The 23,242-nt window shown below is 47.0% G+C and overlaps 1 protein-coding gene across 1 annotated transcript in view; it reads right to left on the bottom strand.

The window, feature by feature from the left end:
• LOC128832258 (alpha-2-macroglobulin-like) overlaps window positions 1-23,242 on the bottom strand; it is a 75,494-nt gene that overhangs the window by 6,132 nt on the left and 46,120 nt on the right. Inside the window, exons 26-31 of the mRNA XM_054019537.1 lie at window positions 22,784-22,852; window positions 22,255-22,357; window positions 21,281-21,322; window positions 9,221-9,319; window positions 8,205-8,348; window positions 4,674-4,828 (exon numbers count right to left, since the gene is read on the bottom strand). Coding sequence (XP_053875512.1) covers window positions 4,674-4,828; window positions 8,205-8,348; window positions 9,221-9,319; window positions 21,281-21,322; window positions 22,255-22,357; window positions 22,784-22,852 — 612 coding nt within the window. The remainder of the gene's footprint in view (window positions 1-4,673; window positions 4,829-8,204; window positions 8,349-9,220; window positions 9,320-21,280; window positions 21,323-22,254; window positions 22,358-22,783; window positions 22,853-23,242) is intronic.

Raw genomic sequence — 23,242 nt, forward strand, 5'->3', positions numbered from 1 at the left:
ATGTTTGCTGTATTATTAGAGAATCAAGACTAGAAGCTAAGCGCATTTGTCTGTGTTTACCTATATCTTGTTAGAAGTTTACCCAGGTGATCTAATTAGCTTGTAGATGCTAAAATCTTATTCCTGTCTCTTAATGATTCATTACTGTATTCTATTGACTCAAAAATCAGATGCAAGATGCTATAGGACAGAATAACATAATTTACATTGTCTTCAGCTTAATTATATGATATAATGAATTGTTTTAGTAATTTGAATAGTTATTGCTTAATGTATTGTCTGAGAAAGGACCCATTGAATAGAGATCAAACTGTTGGCTTGCTTTCATCAAAGCTCATATGGTGGGATTACCTGTCAGCATCCAGATTGCTTCAGAGATAAAGAAAGCTTCGGGCCTGATCCTTTTTATCTCAGGTCTGCTTAAACTTTGACATGGAAGGTCTAAGCCACAAGACTGAGGTCACCAGATTTACCCTGGAATTCTCATGAAAGAACTTGAACAAACTCTACATCTGAACTGCCTATTGGACTGTAACCTTTTAAATTGATTCCAGAAAGGCTTTTACAAATGAGCAGTCTCACCGTCGCCGCTTTGAAACTGACCTAAGGACTTTACACCCATATGTATGTATATTGATCTCTTATATATAAGTCATATATAACTCTCTTTTATTAATAAAGCTTAGATTTAGTTAATAAGGATTGGCTGTAAGGGTGTATTTGGGTAAGGTCAATGGGCTTTTAGGATTGGTAGAACTGTAATTATGCTGAATAAGGTTTTCAATAACCCCTCACTATATGAACATTGGCTGTCTAGATGGGAGCCAAAGGTTGGATTGCTTAAAGGGGATTGTATTTGACTTCTCCAATGTGGTGTCATAGGAGCTGTTTTGTTATGGGCTTGCTGCATCTAATTATAGAATAAACCACCAGTTTGGGGGATTGTCTGCCCTATTCCTTGCTGTTTGCCCTGAGTAAGCATTCTCAATGTGACCCTTCCAGGCACCACAACCACACTAATATATATGTATAATGAAGGAACACAACTAAGCAATCAGGCAGCTGCATTCTGCACGATCTTAAGTTTGAGTGGTCTTCAAGTGTTGTCCCAAGTGGAGCACATTACAGCAATCTAGTTATTATCCTTATTTTGACGTGTAAAATTGCAAAGGTTATTATGAGCATGAAATAATCCAGGACATTTTGAAATCCAGCCACAGTATATGATTCCGATTTCCTGTAGCAATATTTTTAATGGTTTTCTATACTCTTTGTAAAGAATGTCTTTTTGTTTCTAATGTTACAATAACAAGCTGGCTGTCTGAAAAAGAAGAAACTTTGTACAAGTATCAGATGAATAAAATCACCAAGGAGAAACAGGATAAAGGCCTAGCTTACACTACAGAGGTAGGTTGACACAAGGTGGCTTATGTCAACCTAATTATGTCACTGTCTACACTAGAATGTTGCTTCTGCCGAAGTAAGTCACCCGCTACACCAACATAATAACTCCACCTCGACTAGAGGCGTTGCGCTTAGGTCGGTGTTGTTAGGGCAGCGCAGTGTCCATGTAGACACTGCGTTACTTACATCACCTGTTGGCTGTCAGCCCTGAGTAGGGCTGAGTAGGGCTGACAGCTGGAGCTCCCCCACCCTGGTGCTGACAGCTTGAGTTGTCACCAGGCACTGGGCTCAGAGCTGGAGCTGTCAGCACCCAGGCCAGAGGGGAGGGCTCCAGCTGTGAGCCTGGCCCCTGGCTGACAGCTTGGGCTGTCAGCACTGGAGCTGGGGGAGGGCAGGCTGACAGTTGAGGCTGTCAGCCCCAGGGCTGCTGGGCTGCAGCTGTCAGTGTCCCACAATGCCCTACCTCAGTCAGTGGAAGCACTCCTAGTCATGGCATGCACCACTGTCAGATGGAACATAGTGTGGACGTGAACCACCACTTTAGTTATTGTGTTGGCTGTACATTGACTTAAGTTGACTTAAATTTGTAGTATAGGAAAGCCTTTAGTTTATGGTTGTCTGAGGGAAATAACTGAAGTGTGATGAAATTTAGAAAAAAATACTTTCAAGTTGAAACTCAGGATTTAATTTTAACTTTCTTGTAAAATTGAGATCTGTGATATTCTAGAATTGTCTCTCAAAGAGAAGTGGTTAAAGCCTCATCACTTCTATTACAATATTTAAAGCTAGAAAAAGCTCTGGTGGATCTCCTATTCAGGAGAATTATGCCCTGGGGTCCTGGTCACAAGATGTAACCCAATGCATTTTATCTCCAGTTTCTCTGGTTCCACGCTATGCCTGAAGTTCCCAGTTTCAATCTGGCATCTGTTACACATTTCAGAACTGCACTGATTGATTTTGTGTTCTCTCTGGTGCATGGCAGTGGTATTTTGATGCTGACAGTAGATTATTTTTGCAAGTGACTTCCTAAGACCCTTTCCAGTTATTGTCTTGAATTCCATAACTGAACGCTGGGGGGGGGAGGGGGGGATGAGGGAGGAAGAAACAAGAAGTTCTGGTGTAGCATATAATAGAATGGAGATTTCAATCCCCACTCTGAAAATTCTGAAAAAAAGTATAAAAACCTCACATGAAAACAGAATACACTGAGCATATGTCCTGTCATACTGATGGAGCCAGTGTTCCTTCTGGTGATGTTTCTTTATCTTAGCTGGACAGCTGCTTTCTCACAGATCCATAAGTGCTCCTGTAAGCAGTCACCTTTAACAAATTTCCTGTCATATAGGCATACACAATGATAGTATCCACATCTGGGGGCCCTGAAATAGATTAATGTTGTTTGTGTTTAGTTCATTATTGTATAGAACTGTGTTAATGGTGACATAGAATCATGGAGTTGGAAGGGACCTCAGGAAGTCATCTAGTCCAACCCCCTGCTCAAAGCAGGACCCATCCCCAACTTCCCCCCCAATCCCTAAATGGCCCCTTCAAGGATTGAACTCACAACCCTGGGTTTAGCAGGTCAATGCTCAAACCACTGAGCTATCCTGCCCCCCAGTATATCATAAGAGAAATGGGAACTGCCCCTTTAAGAATAGGGTGAGGGCATAGTGAGTGAGCTACTACAGAAGCTAGTGTTCATTGTGTGCTGTTGCTGCTGGAAAAGGAGGATGGCCTGTAACTGGGCACTGAGGAGGTCTCTGTCTGCAAAAAGCTCCTTAAGCAAAAGGTTGGAAACTCAGAACAAACAAAATGTTCTCTTTAAAAAATGACTCTAGTAATTAAGGGTGTAGCACACAGAACTTCATCCTGCAAAATTCAAGATTCTGACATATGATACAACATATAATAGCTGAGAAAACTGACAAGAAATACTTACGATAAATATTATTTCTAGTTTCATAAAACCACAGAAATTAGAGTTAGAAAAGCTGCTACCTTGTCCACCCGCCAATGCAAAGTGGATTTCTTTATTTTGTAATTTAGAAAATGCTCCCCATACAAAGTTTCTGAATTCATGTGCTCCAGTTAGTAGAATATGTGACTTTTAAATAAAAGTCAAAAACAATAGAACTCTATGCCCAATCCAATTATAAACTTTAAACCAAACAACTGAACTCCAATTCCAATAAGCAACATCCTGAAGAAAGGCATGGGATCAGCCCTATGCCCTAAAGAGCCACAAATTATGGCTTTCTTGTAGAAGCACAGGAAGTGAATTCCATACTCTGGGTTCCTCCACTAGAATGCCCTGCCTCTCCATCCCCAGACATTTGAACTTAGCAATGGTTAACTCTAGCTCCTCAGCTGGCCTCAATTGCTTTGTGACAGTCCATGGCAGAAGAAGTTAGCTACCAGGGAGGTAGGACACAACTCACATAGGGCTTTAGATAGCAAATCCAAATCATCCCTTGCATTGCATGTGGCAGGTAGGAGTACAGCTGTTTCTGGAAGTTGTCTGAGCAATAACAGACCTTTGGTGGACTTCTGCTGTTGATTCCACCTTGCTGCTCCTCGGTGCATCTTGTCTTTATCCCACACTCCCGGCTCAACCTATGCTTGGCTCCCAGCCCTGATTTACTGTCTTCCACTTAAGACAATTGCTGACCTCAGTGAAAGACTCTGGCCCAACCTGACCCAGCTGTGGCCCAACCTGACCCAGCTGGCTGGCCCGGCCCGGCCCTGGATTGATCTCTGACCTTCAGCCCCAATATTGAGCAGCTCACTCCAGGCCCACAGGCCACAAATGACCTGGTCCTGACAATAGGGTCCTTATTCCCAATTGTCCTGTGCCTTCTATTGTCATTTACCTGAGTGTAAACATCTACCAGATCAGATTGTTAACATTTTATGTCGACTTTACCACATTGTAAATGAAGAAGTGAATCCTGCTCTCTCTCTGCCCATCTGATGTGGAAGTGTGGAAATCCTATCCTTGAACCCCTCTAGCAGCCAGAAGAACAGGACAAATGTTATCCCATAGAACTGATCAACCTACTCCTTAAAGCACCCAGAAGGCAGTGCCCTGTGTGGAAAACCCATTGTTCATAACCACAGCAGGATCTGAGAGACTCACGTCTACTCTTAGCTTTAAAATATTCTATGGTGGTAAGTTCCACAAGCTATTTATCTGTCTTGTGGGGGAGGGGGAGGGCTTATGAGAAATTTATATCCAGATAAAATAAAAGAGGCTGGGGTAGGAGCCGTACCAGCTTCTCCTTGTCCTGTAGCATGAGAAGGGTGGAATTCTGTAAGGAACAGAATTCTCGACTTTGCTTCCAGGGCCTTTTCTCTCTTGACATGTAGAAGCAGGTGTCACCTCCCATCCATTGCCAGTTTGCAGGGCAGAGTGTACATTTTGGTCCTAAAAGAGAGAGAAATTGTCTTTGTTTCTCATCCTAAGCAGTTCAGAATACAAGGGCTACTGCCATTGACTTGAATGCACATAGAAGTTGCAGAGCTGTCATGTATATGGCACTGATCCTCCGCGGGCCAAGCCCGAGATGATCACTAGCCCATGTGAAATGATCGACTGAGTCTCAGTTCTTTGAAAGTATGATACGATCTCCATTGGGAAGGGCTGGATTTCACTTTGCTGAGAAGGTAAAAACTGTTGAACCCAGCAGCAGAGAACATTGTTATATCAGGAGTCAGCAGATCGAGCTTCTACACATAGTCTTACAAGTTCTGCTCCTCAGCATGAGAGCAGTGTGCAGTCTCTGAAGAGATGCTGTATTGTTGTTAGGTTTGTGATTCAGGTTCGTTTTTATAGAGCTGTTACAAGCAGCAAGAGAAGTTGCTCTTTTCCTTAATCTTTGTAACTAGAGTTCATTTCTGGGGCAGAGTTGCCTCCTGGGACCCAGACGTTAATGTCTGGGCTGAGAGTCCTGAAAGCAAGAATTGTCTGTATGCTGTTTGTGACCACCTCTGTTCCTGGTGTATCTAGTGTAAACAAACCAATTGCACTAAAAATACCCACACTCCTCATGATTAATTTCTCTTCCAATGGAAAACTGACCCTACCTGGCCCTGAAATCTGGTGTGACTCAGCAAAGAGGCCACCTTTTTTTTTTCTAAGTGAACAATCCTGCAGTGGCCAGAGAATGAGAATGGGGATGGAGAAGGTATGAACTACCAGGAACAAGTCTTTTTCCATCTTAATTGATAACATTACTATGAATCTGAATGTCCTTTATGTAAGGCCCCTTTACCCCACTCTGACAATGTAATGGTGCTTTAAAGGGAGTGTAAATGGCTGCCATAGCGGTGTCAAGGAGAATCTGCTCCTATACTATCTGTCGAGGATAGTCCATACATAACATACCTAAGGCAAAATCACAAAAGCAAGGTGGTTAAAAGTCAGGGCATCTAACAGGACATATCCTCTACTCCAGTGGTTCTCAAACTTTTTTTTTTTCCACATACCACTTGAAATTTGCTGAGGATCCACTAATTAGGTGGGTGGCCCTTCATTCTCTGGTGTGTGGCTGCCCAGGTGCGCACCTTAGAGGGAACTATCTGCGAACCACCTGAATGTAGTTCGCAGACCACAGGTGGTCTGCAGACCACAGTTTGAGAACCTCTGCTCTACTCCTCAACCTAGGAACACACATCACTACTAGAGCAACCACCCTACAATACAGACTACACACTAACATCTTAACTCTGCCCTAGGGGGAAACCAGACTTACAGAATTGTCCTCCCAAACTCTCTATACCCACACACAGACCTGACTTCCCTCAAGCACTGTTCCAATTATTCCTTTTGCACAGTTCTGGAAAAAACACACTATCTCAACGTTCATAAAGGGGCTGTTCCACAGAGATCCTTCTCTTTATGAAAGTAGCCTCTGCTTTGCTGAAGACCTTCCTCCCATAAATGATGCTCGATTAGAAAAGCCCATTCATGCTCTGTGTTAGGTTCCAGTTTCAGAGAGAGGGGACATTACTGGAGGCATGTGAAAATGTCTTGCTCTTACAATATGATCAAAACTAGTGCTGGTGAAAATGAAACTCCATTGTCCATTTCAAAAACAAAATGTGTTCATGTTTTCCACTGGTGAACCATTGTGCTTAAGGACCTATTTATAAAATGATTATCGATCCCTCTTCCCCAGAGTCAGACCACTGGTAGCCTTAGGCACTAGAGCCAGGGTCAGAAATAAATCACTTTTCCCATCTCCCCGAGATTCTGGGCATCACAATGAAAGACTCCGATGATCTTTCCAGCTCTGCTTATTTTTCTAGTATTTTGCAAACAACTACTGTACTCCACCCTTGAGGTTCCAGAGTGAATTCACCTTAGAAGCCAATCAATATTGTTCCTGAATTAGCCAAAGAGGGCAGTGCAGAGTAAAGCTAACCAAACCATTTTTTAGATTAGGGTCTGAACAAAAATATCTGAAAAAAAGTTTCCAGTCAGAAGTGTTTTGTTTTTCATTTTCTCTCTGAAATGAAAAATTGAAAAAAAAAATCTTGATGTTAAATGAAACCACATTTAAAAATGAAAGAATTCATTTAGAAATGAAACATTGTTAGCTTGGAAAAAATGGAAAAAAATTGCTAAAAAGTCAGTTTGGGGTTGAACAAAATGTTTCCTTCATCCCACAATGTTTTGTTTCCAGACATTTTTAAAGGACTAGATTGAGAAAATGGCCAGAGGAGGAGGCCCTCTTAGAACCCTTACCTCAACAGGTAGGGCACTCATTTGGAGGGGATATTTGGGTTTCCTGCACCGATGCATTGATATGAAGCTCTATCTCCTCTATCCCAGCAGAGTGCGCTAGAGGCTATTCTTGGATGAGTTTCTCTTAGTCTATTTTGTTGAAGCCATTCCACTGTATAAATAATTTAAAAAATATTTGGAGCAGGGAATTAAACTACATCATCACAGGTGAGGGCCCTAGCACCTAAACTGTAATCATTCTCCCAGTCATGCTCTTTGCTTTTGTGAATCACTCTGCTTTTGTGAATGGCACCTAAATCCTTTTGTTTATCTAGCCTGAATTTTATTTTTTAATTTGTTTTTGCCAAAACAATTTGGGAAATACCTGTCCAGTCCTCTTATACTTTCTGGACAGGTATAATAAATAAAAATAAACTTTTTTATTTGACTTTTTTTTTCCCCTTATTTTTTAATTTAGCTGAATTCAACCTAAGTTGACGAGTAATTTTGGACACCCATTTGATTATTTACTATTAAAAAAAAAGTTGCCCAGCTCTATTGCTGAGTGATATAAAGCATTCCTGCTTCTCCAGACTCTGAACATGCTACTTCTTTCACACTTCATGACCCAGTCTTAGAGAAACTGAATGAAAGTTGATCCTTAATCTTCCAAGCTGTTATGCAGACCACTAAGCAACATCACTAGTGGACAGTTATCATCTGATACTATTTTATGGCCCAGGTGAAATCAGTTGGAAAGTACCAGTTCAGTTACTAGGAGGCAGGTGTCAACATCACAAAATCACAATAATAACTGTCATTATTAATTATTTGCTTTCTTAGCCATTTGAACAGAGAAGACAAGGACTGAATGGATCATGAAGGAGGAATTCCCTTGTACCTCACCTCTCTGCTAATTGCATACAATTAGTTGTAGTCCCTTTCAATGCAGGTGTAGAGCTCATTTAATGGGGTGTAATTGGAAGAGAATAGGTGAAATTATACAACCATTGCCCAGCCTGTATCTATTCTGGAATAAAGGAAAGGAGTCCATTTGCATAACAATCCTATTTACCATTATTCTTATTTTTTTCTTCCCCTTTCAGACACAAATTGTCTTTCATGTCTTGTGGCCTTTTTGAGGAACTTGTTTGCAGAATTTCCTGGTTTCGCTTGAGGTTTCCAATCTGCTTCTGGAAGTCACTGGAAACCTGAAAAACTGAAATTCACAAAAAACATTTTGTATTCTCATAATTTACAAATCAAAATTATTCCTGCCTTTGTCCACTTTAAATTTTTGTATTGGGATAGCCATGTTAGTCTGTAGCCACAAAAACAACAAGGAATCTGGTGGCACCTTAAAGACTAATAGATTTATTTGGGCATAAGCTTTTGTGGGTAAAAAACCTGAAGAATTTGAAGAAGTGGGTTTTTTACCCACTAAAGCTTATGCCCAAATAAATTTGTTAGTCTTTAAGGTGCCACCAGACTCCTTGTTGTTGTTTTTTTAATTTTTCATTATTCTATTCATCTGGTTTAAATTTTGTGCCTTGTTTTGGGTAGTAACCCTTAGTATTAACATCACAGGTTTAGTGTAATTTTTCTATTTAAAAATAAAATTTAAATAAAATAAGCTGGCTTGTTAATGGGATACAGAGCCTTTCACCATTTTGTCACCAATTAATATCCAGCGCAAGTCAGTATTAACTGAAAAACATCCCCACCTTATAAGTGTTCAGTGTGAAATAAATTAGTGGATGTCATCCAGTTCCTAATGGGACAGGTTTCCATATCACAAAAAACAGCATCATAACTTGATGGCACAAGAAGGCTTCCATTTGGCAATTTAGGTAGAGAGGTCAAGGAGTGAATGGGCTACAGAAATTGTCACTTGCAGCAATACTACTACTCTGGAGCTCAACCACGGTAAAGTACATTCATGGGTGATAGTGTGTCTGGAAAGCTTGCATTACCACTGCCCATGCTGTACCTGTGCAATGGTTAAATCAACAACTTCAGACTACAGGAGATAGATAGCAATCTGGCATCTTTTATCTGAAATTCACCAGATAAAAAAGTATTGATAGTTACACACAATTCCCAGGGCTAACAGCCCTAGCAGCAATGCCAAGCACAATGTGAGGAAAGTCAGGGCAACCAGACGCCATGTGGGGGATGAAGCAGGGTGCCCTGCAGAAACAGCAAAAAACCCGTCCAGACCAGTAATATATATAATTGGTGCTTTAGTGGGGCCAATTTCACAACGCTGAAAACAATTATGAGCCAAATCCAAACCATCTGGAAGGAAGAATTTAATCAAAACAAAAAAACTGAATGATAATTGGGAATCTTTAAACAACACCTTACTAGATGTCCCCAATGCCATAAGCCCACAATTGAGGAAGAAGGCTGTGCTAGTTTTAAAAAAAAATGTTTAGTGTAGAATTAAAGGCAGCTGTAAAAATAATAATAATTAAATACATAACCATTGGAATAAAGGAGAAGTTGATAGTAATGAATATAAATCAGAAATTAGGAATTGTAGAAAATTGATAAGGGAAATCAAGGGACATAGGGAGATATCTATGGCAACAGAAATAAGAACAATAAGAAGGAGTTTTTAAAATATATTAGGAACAAAAAGAATCCTGACAATGGTATTGGTCCATTGCTAGATGGATATGATAGAATTATCAATAATAATGCAGAAAAGGCAGACATGCTAATATATATTTCTGTGCTGAATTTGGGGGAAAAACAGATGATGCAGTCTCATCATATGGTGAGTACACTCTTTCCCATTCCACTTGTATCTCTGGAGAATGTTAAACAGAAACTGGTGTGACTGCTGATGGAATACTATGTCCAGTTCTGGTGCTCACAGTTAGAATCATAGAATCATAGAATATCAGAGTTGGAAGGGACCTCAAGAGGTCATCTAGTCCAACCCTCTGCTCAAAGCAGGACCAGCTAAATCATCCCAGCCAGGGCTTTGTCAAGCCGGGCCTTAAAAACCTCCAAGGAAGGAGACTCCACCACCTCCCTAGGTAACGCATTCCAGTGTTTCACCACCCTCCTAGTGAAATAGTTTTTCCTGATATCCAACCTGGACCTCCCCCACTGCAACTTGAGACCATTGCTCCTTGTTCTGTCATCTGCCACCACTGAGAACAGCCGAGCTCCATCCTCTTTGGAACCCCCCTTCAGGTAGTTGAAGGCTGCTATCAAATCCCCCCTCATTCTTCTCTTCTGGAGACTAAACAATCCCAGTTCTCTCAGCCTCTCCTCATAAGTCATGTGCTCCAGACCCCTAATCATTTTTGTTGCCCTCCGCTGGACTCTTTCCAATTTTTCCACATCCTTTTTGAAGTGTGGGGACCAAAACTGGACACAGTATTCCAGATGAGGCCTCACCAATGTCGAATAAAGGGGAACGATCACGTTCCTCGATCTGCTGGCAATGCCCCTACTTATACAGCCCAAAATGCTGTTAGCCTTCTTGGCAACAAGAGCACACTGTTGACTCATATCCAGCTTCTCGTCCACTGTGACCCCTAGGTCCTTTTCTGCAGAACTGCTACCTAGCCATTCGGTCCCTAGTCTGTAGCAGTGCATGGGATTCTTCCGTCCTAAGTGCAGGACTCTGCACTTGTCCTTGTTGAACCTCATCAGGTTTTTTTCGGCCCAATCCTCTAATTTGTCTAGGTCCCTCTGTATCCGATCCCTACCCTCTAGTGTATCTACCACGCCTCCTAGTTTAGTGTCATCTGCAAACTTGCTGAGAGTGCCGTCCACACCATCCTCCAGATCATTAATAAAGATATTAAACAAAACCGGCCCCAGGACCGACCCTTGGGGCACTCTGCTTGAAACCGGCTGCCAACTAGACATGGAGCCATTGATCACTACCCGTTGAGCCCGACGATCTAGCCAGCTTTCTATCCATCTTACAGTCCATTCATCCAGCCCATACTTCTTTAAATTGGCGGCAAGAATACTGTGGGAGACCGTATCAAAAGCTTTGCTAAAGTCAAGGAATAACACATCCACTGCTTTCCCCTCATCCACAGAGCCAGTTATCTCATCATAGAAGGCAATTAGGTTAGTCAGGCACGACTTCCCCTTCGTGAATCCATGCTGACTGTTCCTGATCACTTTCCTCTCCTCTAAATGTTTCATAATTGATTCCTTGAGGACAATCTATGATTCTATGATTCTATGAACCACAGGTGGTTCACCAGCCTGGGAAGCAGTCAAATGAATGGCGCTGTGGTTCACCAGCGGTTATAAACCCAATTTGACAAGCCAGAGAAGGCACGTTAGACTGGCAGTGCCAGCAGGAATCTGAAACACATTTCTTGAGTTGAAGAGGATACTAAGCAAGCAGGGGTGAGTCTCATGTATTCCCCATGGTCGCATATATGGCCAGTTTACATGCGTCAGCCATAAATATGTTAGTGTTGCTGAGGCCAGAAGTTAAGGTTTTACGTTATGGCGAGTTGAATGAATGTATTGTTTAGCATGTATCTTTATCTATTTCAAACGGAGGGGCGTTCCTTGTGGGGTGTTAAGGTCTGGTGAACAAGGTTTTCCTAACCTCACTGTTCCCTGTGTGAGGAGCATCTGTAGCCAGCACAATCAGTTGGGCAGTTGCAAACAGCCATGGAGAGCTGCTAGGTGTGCTCAGCAAGCTGGACAATCATTCTAAACATATGTGGGCTTTTTAAAGGGGGGGAATTGGCTTCTGGTGTATGTGACCCCTGGGAATTGGTATTTACAATTGTGACCAGACCGGTCAGTGTTGGGCATTGTGGGACAGCTGCTGGAGGACTGCAATGTCTATACTTGCACTGTGTCAACCACAGTAGGGTCGACCATGACTCAACACCATTTGGGGAGGTGGTGTTACTGTATCACTATAACGGGGCACCTACATCAGCAGGAGGCAAATCTGAGTGTAGCCTCATGCACAACTAGGTTGACGAAAGGTGACTTATGTTGACCTAACTTTGAAGGCCTTAATCTACACTACAAAGTTTGCCAGCATATCTATGTCCTCTAGAATCATGAAGAAAAAAAAAAAATTCACACCCCCGGCTGACATAGCTATGTTAGCAAAAACCCTGCTGTGGACACAATTATGCTATGAGAAGAATGGTGTCAACTTAGCTAATGTTGTTTGGTGAGGTGATGTAGCTATGTTGACAGAACTCCTGTCAGCTTACCCCATGTCTCTATGGAGGGACTCTGCCAGGATAGCTATACTGGCAAAGGCGCTGTAGTGTAAACAAGGCCTGTGTTAACCATGTTTTTGGGCAGTTAAATTTCCCTTGTTTCTGAAGGAAGAGGCATTAGTTAGGGGGCATGTTTGGAGGGCACCTGTGGGAGGGGAATGATGATCTGTCACATTAACTACCAGCTCTGCCCTCCTCCTGGCCCCACCATGCCCGCGGTAGGGCTGGAAGGGCCCTGGGAAGAAAGGAGGATGGGATGGTAACTGATGGGCTTTTAGGAGCACATCTACCGGCTGGAGGCTGCAAGAGGAATAGCAGGGAGCCCAGGCTTTGTATCCACTTCAGGGAGCTAGTGCAAAGGAAGGGGCTCTCCGTAGCCCTCTGCAGTACAGGAGAGCTGTTGATGTGTGGAATGGCCCATTCATCTCAGTGGAGTGTGCTCAGATGAATTAGGACACACCAAAGAGATGAATAGTCTAACACAATAGCCCTGGGTGGTGTGAAATGACCCATTCATCGCAATGGGAGTTCCCCTCTACCTCAGTTTCAGTTGTGGAATACCATTGTTCAAGGTAATCTCACTATGCATATCAGTTTTAGAGCAACTGCAATATTAAAATATTTTTATGGGGGAGAGGGGGGAAGGGAAACAGTATCTGAGGAATGCCTGAACCAAATTACTCCAAACTTGCCCCATTGCCCCTGTTGTGGCATACAAATATCCTAGATAATCTCATTATGCATGTGGATTTTAGAGTACTTTGAAAATTAATAGAAGTTCATAATGCAGGGGGGAGGATATATATTGGAAACATCTTGATCAAATGATCTAAATTTGGACCATAAATTCTACCCCAGCCCCATAATAGCTTTTTAATTATTGCTTTCCCAAAAGGGAAGTGGATGGTGGAAATTATCCACGATTGATCCCAAGAGAGTAATATCAGGATCAGAGCCATAGTTTGGGCCCCAAGTATGTGTAAAAAAAAGTTATAAGAAGTGTAAAATGTGGATGTTGCATAATTTTTTTAGCGGGACTGTGTCAGGATTCCACCCCCCTGAACTCTGGGGTGCAGATGTGGGGACCCACATGAAAGACCCCCTAAGCTTATAGTCTACCAATTTAGGTTAAAACTTCCCCAAGGCACAAATTCCTTTCCTTATCCTTGGATGGTATTGCTGCTATCACCAAGTGATTTACACAAAAATTCAGGGAAGGGTCACTTGGAATAGGGATCCCCCAAAATATCCCCCCAAGCCTTTTCACCCCCTTTCCTGGGGAGGTTTGAGAATAATATACCAACCAATTGCCTTAGCAATGTGAGCACAGACCAGACCCTTTGTCTTCAGGACACTAAAAACCAATCAGGTTCTTAAAAGAAAAACTTTATTTATAAAGAAAAAAGTAAAAGAATCACACCTGCAAAATCAAGATGGAAGGTAACTTTACAGGGTAATACAAAGATTTAAAACACAGAGGATTACCCTCTGGCTCAGCTTCACAGTTACAAAAACAAGAATAAAACTACCTCTGTAGCATAGGAAAATTCACAAGCCCAAACAAAAGATAATCTAATGCATTTCCTTGCCCTACTTACAATTTCTGTGATTTTAGATAATAATAATGGAGATATCCCATCTCCTAGAACTGGAAGGGACCTTGAAAGGTCAAGGAGTCCAGCCCCCTGCCTTCACTAGCAGGACCAAGTACTGATTTTGCCCCAGATCCCCAAGTGGTCCCCTCAAGGATTGAACTCACAACCCTGGGTTTAGGAGGCCAATGCTCAAACCACTGAGCTATCCCTCCCCCTGATTAGTCCAGGTATATTTTCAGGAGATATTGTACCTGCTTGGCTTCTCCCTCCATCCAGAGAGGGAACAACAAATGAGAACAACAACAAACCCTTCCCCCACAAATTTGAAAGTATCTTCTTTCCTCATTGGTCCTTCTGGTCAGGTGCCAACTAGGTTACTTGAACTGCTTAACCCCTTACAGGTAAAGCAATCCAGTACAGCTGCCAAGGAGGGATTTTATGCTACTATATACATAAAGGTTGCTACCCTTCCCTCTATATTTATGACAACAACATAAAACAATCTTGACTACTAAACCAACCGTGTGGCTATTTTCAAGACAAGGTTTTTTAAGGGCCTTTCCCCTAATCAACTTTCTTACCCTAACCTATTATGTCATGCTCCCAGCACTCTATTCTATATGTACATGCCATGGTGGAAACGGACATATTTCCACATCTAGCTCCAGTCCTACAAAGTCAGCAGTTACCCTGATTTTGAGGAATTAGGAATGTAAAGGATAATTTCATTTTTAAAGGTGATCTATAAAAGGGGCAATAACTGAGACTGTGCCATTGTTTGATTTTCTTCTCTTGTGTAAAGAAGGCATAATGATTTGGGGGTCTAGGTGGGTTTTTTTGTTTGTCAAGTATCAGGGGGTAGCCGTGTTAGTCTGTATCTACAAAAACAACAAGGAGTCTGGTGGCACCTTAAAGACTAACAATAAATAAATCTGTTAGTCTTTAAGGTGCCACCAGACTCCTTGTTTTTTTTGTTTGTATGTTTGTTTGTTTGGGTTTTTTGGGGGTAGGGAAGATACATTTATGTTGCCTCCTTTTATATTAAAAATCTAGGTCCTGTCTAGCCTGGAGTACTCATACTTTGGCTTTGTCTAGACTAGAATTGGTGGCCTTGTTATAATTTTAGCTAATTGATTGTAAATGCTAATTATGTTGATAACTGAGGCTCTCCACAAATGTTTGTTCTGGACCACCAAGTTTTGTGGTTTGTCCAAGCTGAGCCCCCATGTCCTGATACTCTGCAAATGTGTGGGTCTAGATTAGCATTTACAATCATTTAACAAGCAATTGTCAATCAATTACAACAGGAGAACAAAAAGAATGAGGAATACTTGTGGCACCTTAGAGACTAACACATTTTTTGAGCATAAGCTTTTGTGGGCAAAAAACTCTGTGTTCTATCTGATTTTGTTAATAACTATTTAACTTCAGTGCCAATTGAGTATTTTGGATAAAGGATACATGTGTGCAAGGAAGGAATGAGAGAGACAAATTTCCCCCCACATTTTTACTATCCTGGGGGACTAGGACAGTCCCCCTTTTGCCCCCTAAGTGGCACCCCCGAGGACAGACACCTCCCCACCCAGGCAGAGCAGCTTAGCCCTCGCAGAAATGGGGGAAGGCAGTGGCAGTGACTCCGCATGGGCCCCCCAAACTGCACCCATGGTGGACTCCTGACACTGCAGTGGACCACACCACCCCAAGCCCCAGGCTCCCTCTGCCTGGAAGGAGACTCACCTAGTGCTGCCTGCAGTTGGAACAGGCTGGGAGCTGGAGACTGCCCAGGAGATCTGGGTAGGAGGCAGGGCGACCCACGTGAGCAGCATCTCATTGCTGCTGATTAGGCAAGGCTTCTGCAGAGCAGAGGGAGTCCTGCACTCCCTGCTCACCTACCACTAACCCTGGCTGCAGCAGCTCCCCGAGGCTGCTGGAGGAGAGGCCCCACTCCCCACTGAGGGCTGAAGCAGGGCTGGGTCAGCCCCTGCTGCAGCCAGCTCAGGGGCCACAAAACAGCTGATGGGGAGCAGGGCTGCATTCAGGGGAGCCTGCCAAACAGCTGATAAGCACAGTCGCCTACCAGCTGATCAGTGGGGGCAGGGCTGCCCTGGAACTGCTGATCCGTGGCTGGGGCCGCAGCACCACTATTGCCGGGGGGTGCTGAGCACCCACTAATTTTTTTCCATGAGTCGGTACCTATGGCTGGCAGGATGCTTGGATTCCAGTTGTCATGTGTTGAAAAGCAATCACAGCTCAGGAAACCACTGCTATTTTAGTCTTCCCCACAAACCAGCTTCCTGGATGTAGAAGTGAAAATGTAATCATGGGCAGAGGAAGGAAGAGAGAGAAAGGATGGTGGTTTCTAGTAAACACCTTCTCTAACCAAACAGCCAGCTTATTAGACACTACACTGCATTACAGATAAAGACATGTTAAGAGCAGGCAGGCTCTGATTGTGCTCACAAGAAGAGACGTCCTTCTTCCTATGTAATAACAACATGCATTCTTCTTCAGGCTGGAGTTTGATGCTGTGGTTGAGAGTCCTGGACTAGTTATGGAGAATCTTTACTCCTTCTCGTGACACTTGCCATTCCTTTTTTTGTGGATGCAAGGGCTGCAATTCCCACTTACAGGTTGGCTGCTGAAATTGTCCAGAAAGGACATTCAATTCTATGTCAGTCTCTGCCAACTCCACACCAACTTACCACTACCCCATCTGTCACGTTGCCTAGAGTGGCTCACAACCATGCAGTGCCGTAACAAGGGCGAGGCGAGTGAGCAGGAGCGCCACCAGCTTTTCTGCCGCCCTAGGTGGCGGAAGGTCCCGCCCCGAAATGCCGCCCCCCACAGAGGCGGCGGAAGGTCCCACCGCAAAAATACCACCGCGGTCGCCACCCCCCAAATTGTAGCGTCCTAGGTGTGACGAAGTGGGAATGTTCTTGATGTGTTATTTGAATGCTGAGTGGGGAGTATTGACCTGGGAAGGTTGCAGGGGAGTTTTGCTGGGGCTGCCTGCATTGGGGAAGGGAGGATACCTGAGCATGTAACATGAGAACCCAGGACGGGGGTTGGAGGCCAGGTGACACCTCTGCCCAGGAAACTGGACAAAGACACAAAGGCTGGGGGAGGAGCCGGGAAAAGGCCAGAAAGGAGGAGGCTGAAGGGAGTGTGGAGGTTTGGGAGCTGGCTGGAAGATGGGGAGTGGGGACCCGACGGGGCTGTGGCCTCCCTGGGGCCCCCAGATGGACCTAACTAAAGGGGGAGGGTGCTGTTGTCAGTACCGGCAAGACCTGTTTTGGACTGTGTTCCTGTCGTCTAAATAAACCTTCTGTTCAACTGGCTGGCTGAGAGTCATGGTGAATCACTGGAAGCCGGGGGTGCAGGGCCTGGTCTCCCCCACACTCCGTGACACTAGGCGACCACCTAGGTCCCTAATGGGTTGCTACAGCCCTGTGAGTGAGGCACTTGCCTCGGGCGCACAAAGGTGAGGGGCGCAGAAAGCGGCAGAGAAAAAAAAAAGCTGCTGGCACAGAGATATTTAGGGTGATCTCCCCGCCGCCCCCCCGCGCCTCCCCCGAGTGTCCCCCGGCCCCGACTTGCTGCCCCCCCCTCCTTCCCGGGGCCCTGAGCAGAGAGTCACTGTCTCTCCCCTGCAGCTCCATGCTGCCTCCCTGCAGGAACTGCTGCCGCTGGGTCCTAGTGCCCCAAACTCTACTGCCAGGGCAGACTGACTCTGAGCCTGCCCTTCCCCCTCAGACCGCAGTCACTGCTCCTGCCCCATGCTGGGCAAGGAGGCAGCCCCATCCCTCACCCCCCAGTGAGGCTAGTCAGGGGCAACAGCAGGGGAGGAGGCGCACACAGCACCCCCTGGCACCCACCACGGAGGAGGCGAGAGAGATTCCTGTACCTGAGAGAGGCCCTAGGAGCACATGCAGTGACAGTGGTGGGGGTGAGTGTGCTGCTGGGGGGGCAGGAAAGGGGGGCTCCTCCCCCAGAGCTTGCTGCTGCCGGCAGGGAAAGGGCTGGGGGGAGTCCTCCTCTCTGGCCCCTATCCTGGAGCAGACTGCCTGCACCCCAAACTCATCCCCAGCCCTGCCCCACCCCAGAGCCCATACCCCCAGTCAGAGCTTTCACCCCCCACTGCACCCTCAACTCTCTGCCCGAGCTCTGAGCCCCTCCAGCACCCCAAACACCTTATTCCCAGTCTCAGCCAGAGCCCTCATCCCCCCACACCCCAACCCTCTGCCCAAGCCCTGAGCCCCTTCCACACCCCAAACCTCCCATTCCCAGCCCCAGACAGAGCGCTCACCCCTACTCTCGCCCTGAGCCCCTCCCACACTCCAAACCACTCACCTGCAGCCACAACCCACAGCCTTCACCCCATCCCTCTGCACCCCTCCCATCCCCAAACTCCCTCCCAGAACCTGCACCCCCCCTTCGCACCTCCTCCCATCCCCAAACTCCCTCCCAGAGCCTACACCCCAATCCCCTGCCCCAGCCTTGGGCCTGCACCCCAGACCTCCTCCCTCACCCAGAGCCTTGGGCGGGTGGGTGAGGGGGGTGGAGTTTGGGTGGGGGCGGGGTCTGGGCACCACCAAAATTTGACATGGTTGCAGAGCCGTTACTAGGTATTTTTGCGCCCAAGGCAAGAATATAAAATTGTGCCCTACCCCAGGGCCGGCTCTTCGGCGGCAATTTGGTGGTGGGTCCCTCAATCCCTCTTGGAGGGAAGGGCCTGCTGCCAAATTACCACCGAAGAATGAATGAAGCGGCGGCGATAGAGCCTGTGATTCTGGGGGGTCTAACTCATGATTTTTGACTGCTTGGGCTGGTAATGTTGCTTCCAAGATGGTCTTTGGTTCCAGTCCAGGTCCAATGCAGAGAGGGACTCACAGGTTAAGAGAGGAGGGAGGTGCTGGATATCAGCAGTGGCCACTAGGGATCAGCATGTGTCCTGAGAATGCTGGGAGTTCAGGTCTGCAGGGCAGGATCGGGGGTGGCAGGTTTAAATATGAATGAAAATAAGTGGTTCAATGCACTTAGAAGGTGGCTATCTTTAAAGTTGTCATCTTGTCAATAAATTGTATGGTTTTGAATTAATAACCCTGCTGATACTTGTGACAGTAGTTTTAGAGCCTGTAGTTTCAGGTCAGTGAGTGTGGACAGTTGCAGGGGTCTGTACACATAATACAACATTATGGCAGAGAACTCTGCATAAGTGCTGAATATTGTAATAGCTGAGACATGAGGGGTTTTTTTTAATTAAAACAATATCTATCATAAGTGTTGGAGATTGGCAGGCAGGACTCTTGAGTTTTCTAACTAGCAATGATACTTGATTGACTTTGTGCGTGACTGTAGGCAAGTCACTTAACCTTTGGGTGTTTCACTATACCCATGTATAAAATGGGGGGGAAGAAGAGGAACCGTGGGGGGGGGGGCAGCTCCACGCAGGAGGGAGGGGGAGGAGAGGGGCTGGGGGGGAGCAGCTCCGCATGGGCCTTGACCACTTCAGCCAAAGGAGACCCCATTACATGTTAGCCGTATCAGGCCCCGGCTCATAGCTGAGTATTTCTGTTTATAGCCTGTAGCGGGCAGAGAGACTCTACAGTCCCACAGTTCATGTTTACAAGTATGGAAAATCCCGCACTAGTTGCTAGCTGGAAAAGGTGAGGGCTATTGGACACAATGGTGCTTAGCAGATCTTTTCCCACAGACCCTTTCCCCCGGCTGGCTGCGCAGGGCAGAGCCCTAGCTGGATGGGACACACCTTGACCTGAGAAGTCTTGGGTGAAGCTGTGATCTGGGGCTGAACAGGGATAAGGGGGTTGGGAACAGAGAGGCCAGGAGCCATTGGTCAGGTTGGTGAATTCATTTATTTGTAATGTTTGTTTCCCTCTTTTTGCTGCTGTTTTCTCTCTGTTGCTCCATCCATCCACCTCGGCCTGCGCAGGGGCTAAGCAGGTGGGACGCGGGAGGCTGGGAACATGACTCAATCCCTCACACGTTGCTCTGCTCGGCTCCCACTGTGAGGGGAAAAGGAGCAGGAACAGGAGGGGTTTAGAGAAGAGAATTGCCACGCCTCCCCTAGGCTTGGGCACAGAGCCAAAAACACGCATCCAGGGCTGGGCACGGCTGCTCTACCGCAGGGAGCACAGCACAGCACAGCACTGCCAGGGCCCCAGGCAGGAGATTCCATGGCCCTGACGTCTCCCCACCAGGGGCAGGGCCATGCCTCATCTGCCTCCACACAGAGTGTCTCAGAGCGCTGGGGAGGTGCAGGACAGGATCCAGCGCTGGCTGTGTCAGCCTAGGGTCTGGCTGGAACCATCCCTGCTGTGTCTGACACTGCAGAGCAGCCATGTGGCAGGGAGACAGCCCAGCTGGGATGGACGTGGGGCCACAAGATACTCGGTGCCATAGACATGCTGAGGCTCAGCTCAGACATTGACTTCGGGAGCGAGGTGCGGATCCGAGGAGCACGTTCTCTCCCTGCCCCTTTGTTCCTATGGGACCCAACACAGACTGGAGTGAATCCATTTACACAAGAGCCAGCAGTGCCCAGGGGAGGGAAGGGAGCTCCCTGCACTGGGACTGAGCAGCTGCCTGTGGATCAGCACCAGGGGGAATGGAGCCCAGAGAAGCCCCTGGATGCTGAGATCCTTCCCTGGGCCTCTCAGACCTGCAGAACAAGGGTTGGGAAAAGGAGGCTTCTGCTGAGTCCTGCTGCTGGGAGACCCTCCCCACCTCTGTCTGTCTGGCTCTCCTGTGCTTTGGTTCTTTCATTCACTCTCTGATCCTCCCTGTCACGGATATTTTGGCTCCTCTGATCCTACCGAGAAGCAGGAAGTTCAGACCCAGCTGCTGGGGAAAGGGGGGTGCAAGGGGTCTGAGCTTAGAGGACAGGCTGAGCGGTCTCAGGTTCTTATTTGATCTGAGCCCGGACAGCCCATCTCTGAAAACGTCACACAGACAAGTGACCCAGGGAGATGGCAGGGACTTGCTGGCTCTGATTGGGCTGGAGCCTTCGCCCCGCCCCTGGAAGTGCCTCTCATAAACCACTGCAATGACACAGTTTCAATACGGCTCACGAGGCAGAGGCTGCAGCAGGGAGATGTGTAAAGTGAGGGATGAAAGGAGCATCTGTCCCCCGGAATAAGCAAAGACGCCATCAGTGCAGGCAACAAACCCCTGTGCAGGGGGAAAAAGCCACCAGCTCCGACTGCACCGGGGATGCACGCCTGGAGCTGAGCTCTCGCAGTGGGGAGTAGATCCGGGGGTGCTGTGAGCAGGACGAGGGGAGGAAATGGCTCTTCATACGCTACCTTTGCTGCAGGGGGCGCTGTACTCAGCGATGGCAAATTCATCTGGAAGACACAAGGGAAGGGAGATGTGATCAGGGCTGTGTGAGACCCAAGCAGGACTCCTCGCACTTCCACCAGGCCCTGCAGCAGAGAGCTGGCACCGCACCAGAGATCTCAGGCAGGAGAGGAGGGAGCCCTGTCTCCAGGGGCACAGGGGGAACCTCAGCTGGACTCCATGGGAGGAAGGCAAAAGTTACCCCAAGGCTACAGCACAACAAGCATCTCCAGCGGGTCTGTGCCAGGTACCCTATGGCCGTTTGCACCTCGTCTGACACATGACCGCCAGGGTTGCCGTTGGGCTCTGGTTTTGTCACCCCAATTTCCTAGCTGGGAACAGAGGAGTGAATGTGCCTCCCCCAGATCACACCCAGAGCTGGGATCTCAGGCCAGGATCTGAACCCAGGACCCTCCCAGATCCTTTTGGCTCTAACCCACCTGGGTTGGCACCTTCCCTCTACAGTGCGGGAGGGGTCTGGGGCTCATGGTGCGAGCACGAGGCCAGTGGAATATGATCCCTCGCCCATAATCCCGGTGTGCCCCACACTCTCATCTGGGAGAGGGGTGACGCTGCTGAGATGGGCTTGTTATGTCCAGAGATGAGGGGGATGCTGTCTGCGTGGGGCAAACCAGTGTCAGGGATGGTGGCGGCAGGGCCATTCGGGTTGGAAGCGGAAGGAGAAGGGAATGGGGTTTGCCCTTGAAACTGCGTGGGCAGTCGCTGAACAGGCAGTGCTCGCGTGAGGTTCCCAGCTCAGCCCCAGGCCTGTCCCCACCCTCAGGAAGCAGCATGGGAGTGGGGAGGTGGATCATCGAGAGAACGAGGCCAAACATAATTCCGAGCCCAGTGGGTCCCCTGTGGCTCTGACTGTGGCCTCTCCCGTCCCTGTGACAGGCTCATGGGAGCTAACGTCCCCCCAGCACTGCCCCACATTCACCCATTTCGTAGTAATCGTACACTTTCACCAGTGCCGGCTTCAGGCTCTGCACGGGGAAGTCCTGCTCCACCGCGAAGGAGAAGCTCCGAGTCACATTGCTCACCTGGGGTGTGTGTGGGGGAAACAGACGAGACTCAGGAGGCAACTCTGAGCCACTTCTCCCTTTCCTTCCCCATCTCCCCACCCCTCATTCTGCTGGTCCAGCATCTGCCCCCCTTGGCTGCAGGACCTGGCAGGGATTCAGGCCCTGAGGGAGAAGCCCTGCTGCCCCGATCCCTATCCCCCAGGTACAAGCTGCTCTTCCTGGTACCCATAGGCTGGAGGGAGAACAGGAAGGCCCCAGCTTTATATGTTGGGGGGGAACAGGAAGAGCTGCACAGAAATGCTGGGGAGCAGCAGCAGCTGTGCAGCAATACATGGGTTTGTTTTCCCCGGCCAACACCCGAGAGATCCCCGCTCAGTGCCTCTATCAAAGGTATGTCAGGGGGTGACTCTCCCTGGCCCATCCCGGCCCCCTGTGAGTGCTCACCTGCTCCATGTAGAGCAGCACGTGGTTGGTGCTCAGTTCTGTGCGGTGGATGTGGTGATGTCCTTCCAGCTGCCAGCGGTAAAGAGAGAGAAGCAGGATGTAACTGAGCCCCCTTCGAACCACCCCAGAGCCCTAAGCAATGGGATGCTGAAGCAATCTCAGAACTCTTAGCAATTATCTTTGAGATCTCTTGGGGGACGGGTGATTTCCCAGGGGATTGGAGGCAGGCAAACAGAGTATCTATCTTTAAAAATGGGAACAAAGAGGACCCAGGAATTCATAGACCAGTCAGCCTAACATTCATACCCAGAAAGATAGCAGAAGAAATTATTAAACAGTCAACTTGTAACAGGATTACAAGATAAAGCCAGCATGGATTTGTCAAGAACAAATCATGCCAAACCAACCTCAGTTTCTTCTCTGAGAGGGTTACGGGACCAGTGGATAGTGGGGGCGGGG

The sequence above is a fragment of the Malaclemys terrapin genome, chromosome 1 (assembly GCF_027887155.1).
Source record: "Malaclemys terrapin pileata isolate rMalTer1 chromosome 1, rMalTer1.hap1, whole genome shotgun sequence".
NCBI classification, from domain to species: Eukaryota; Metazoa; Chordata; order Testudines; family Emydidae; genus Malaclemys; species Malaclemys terrapin.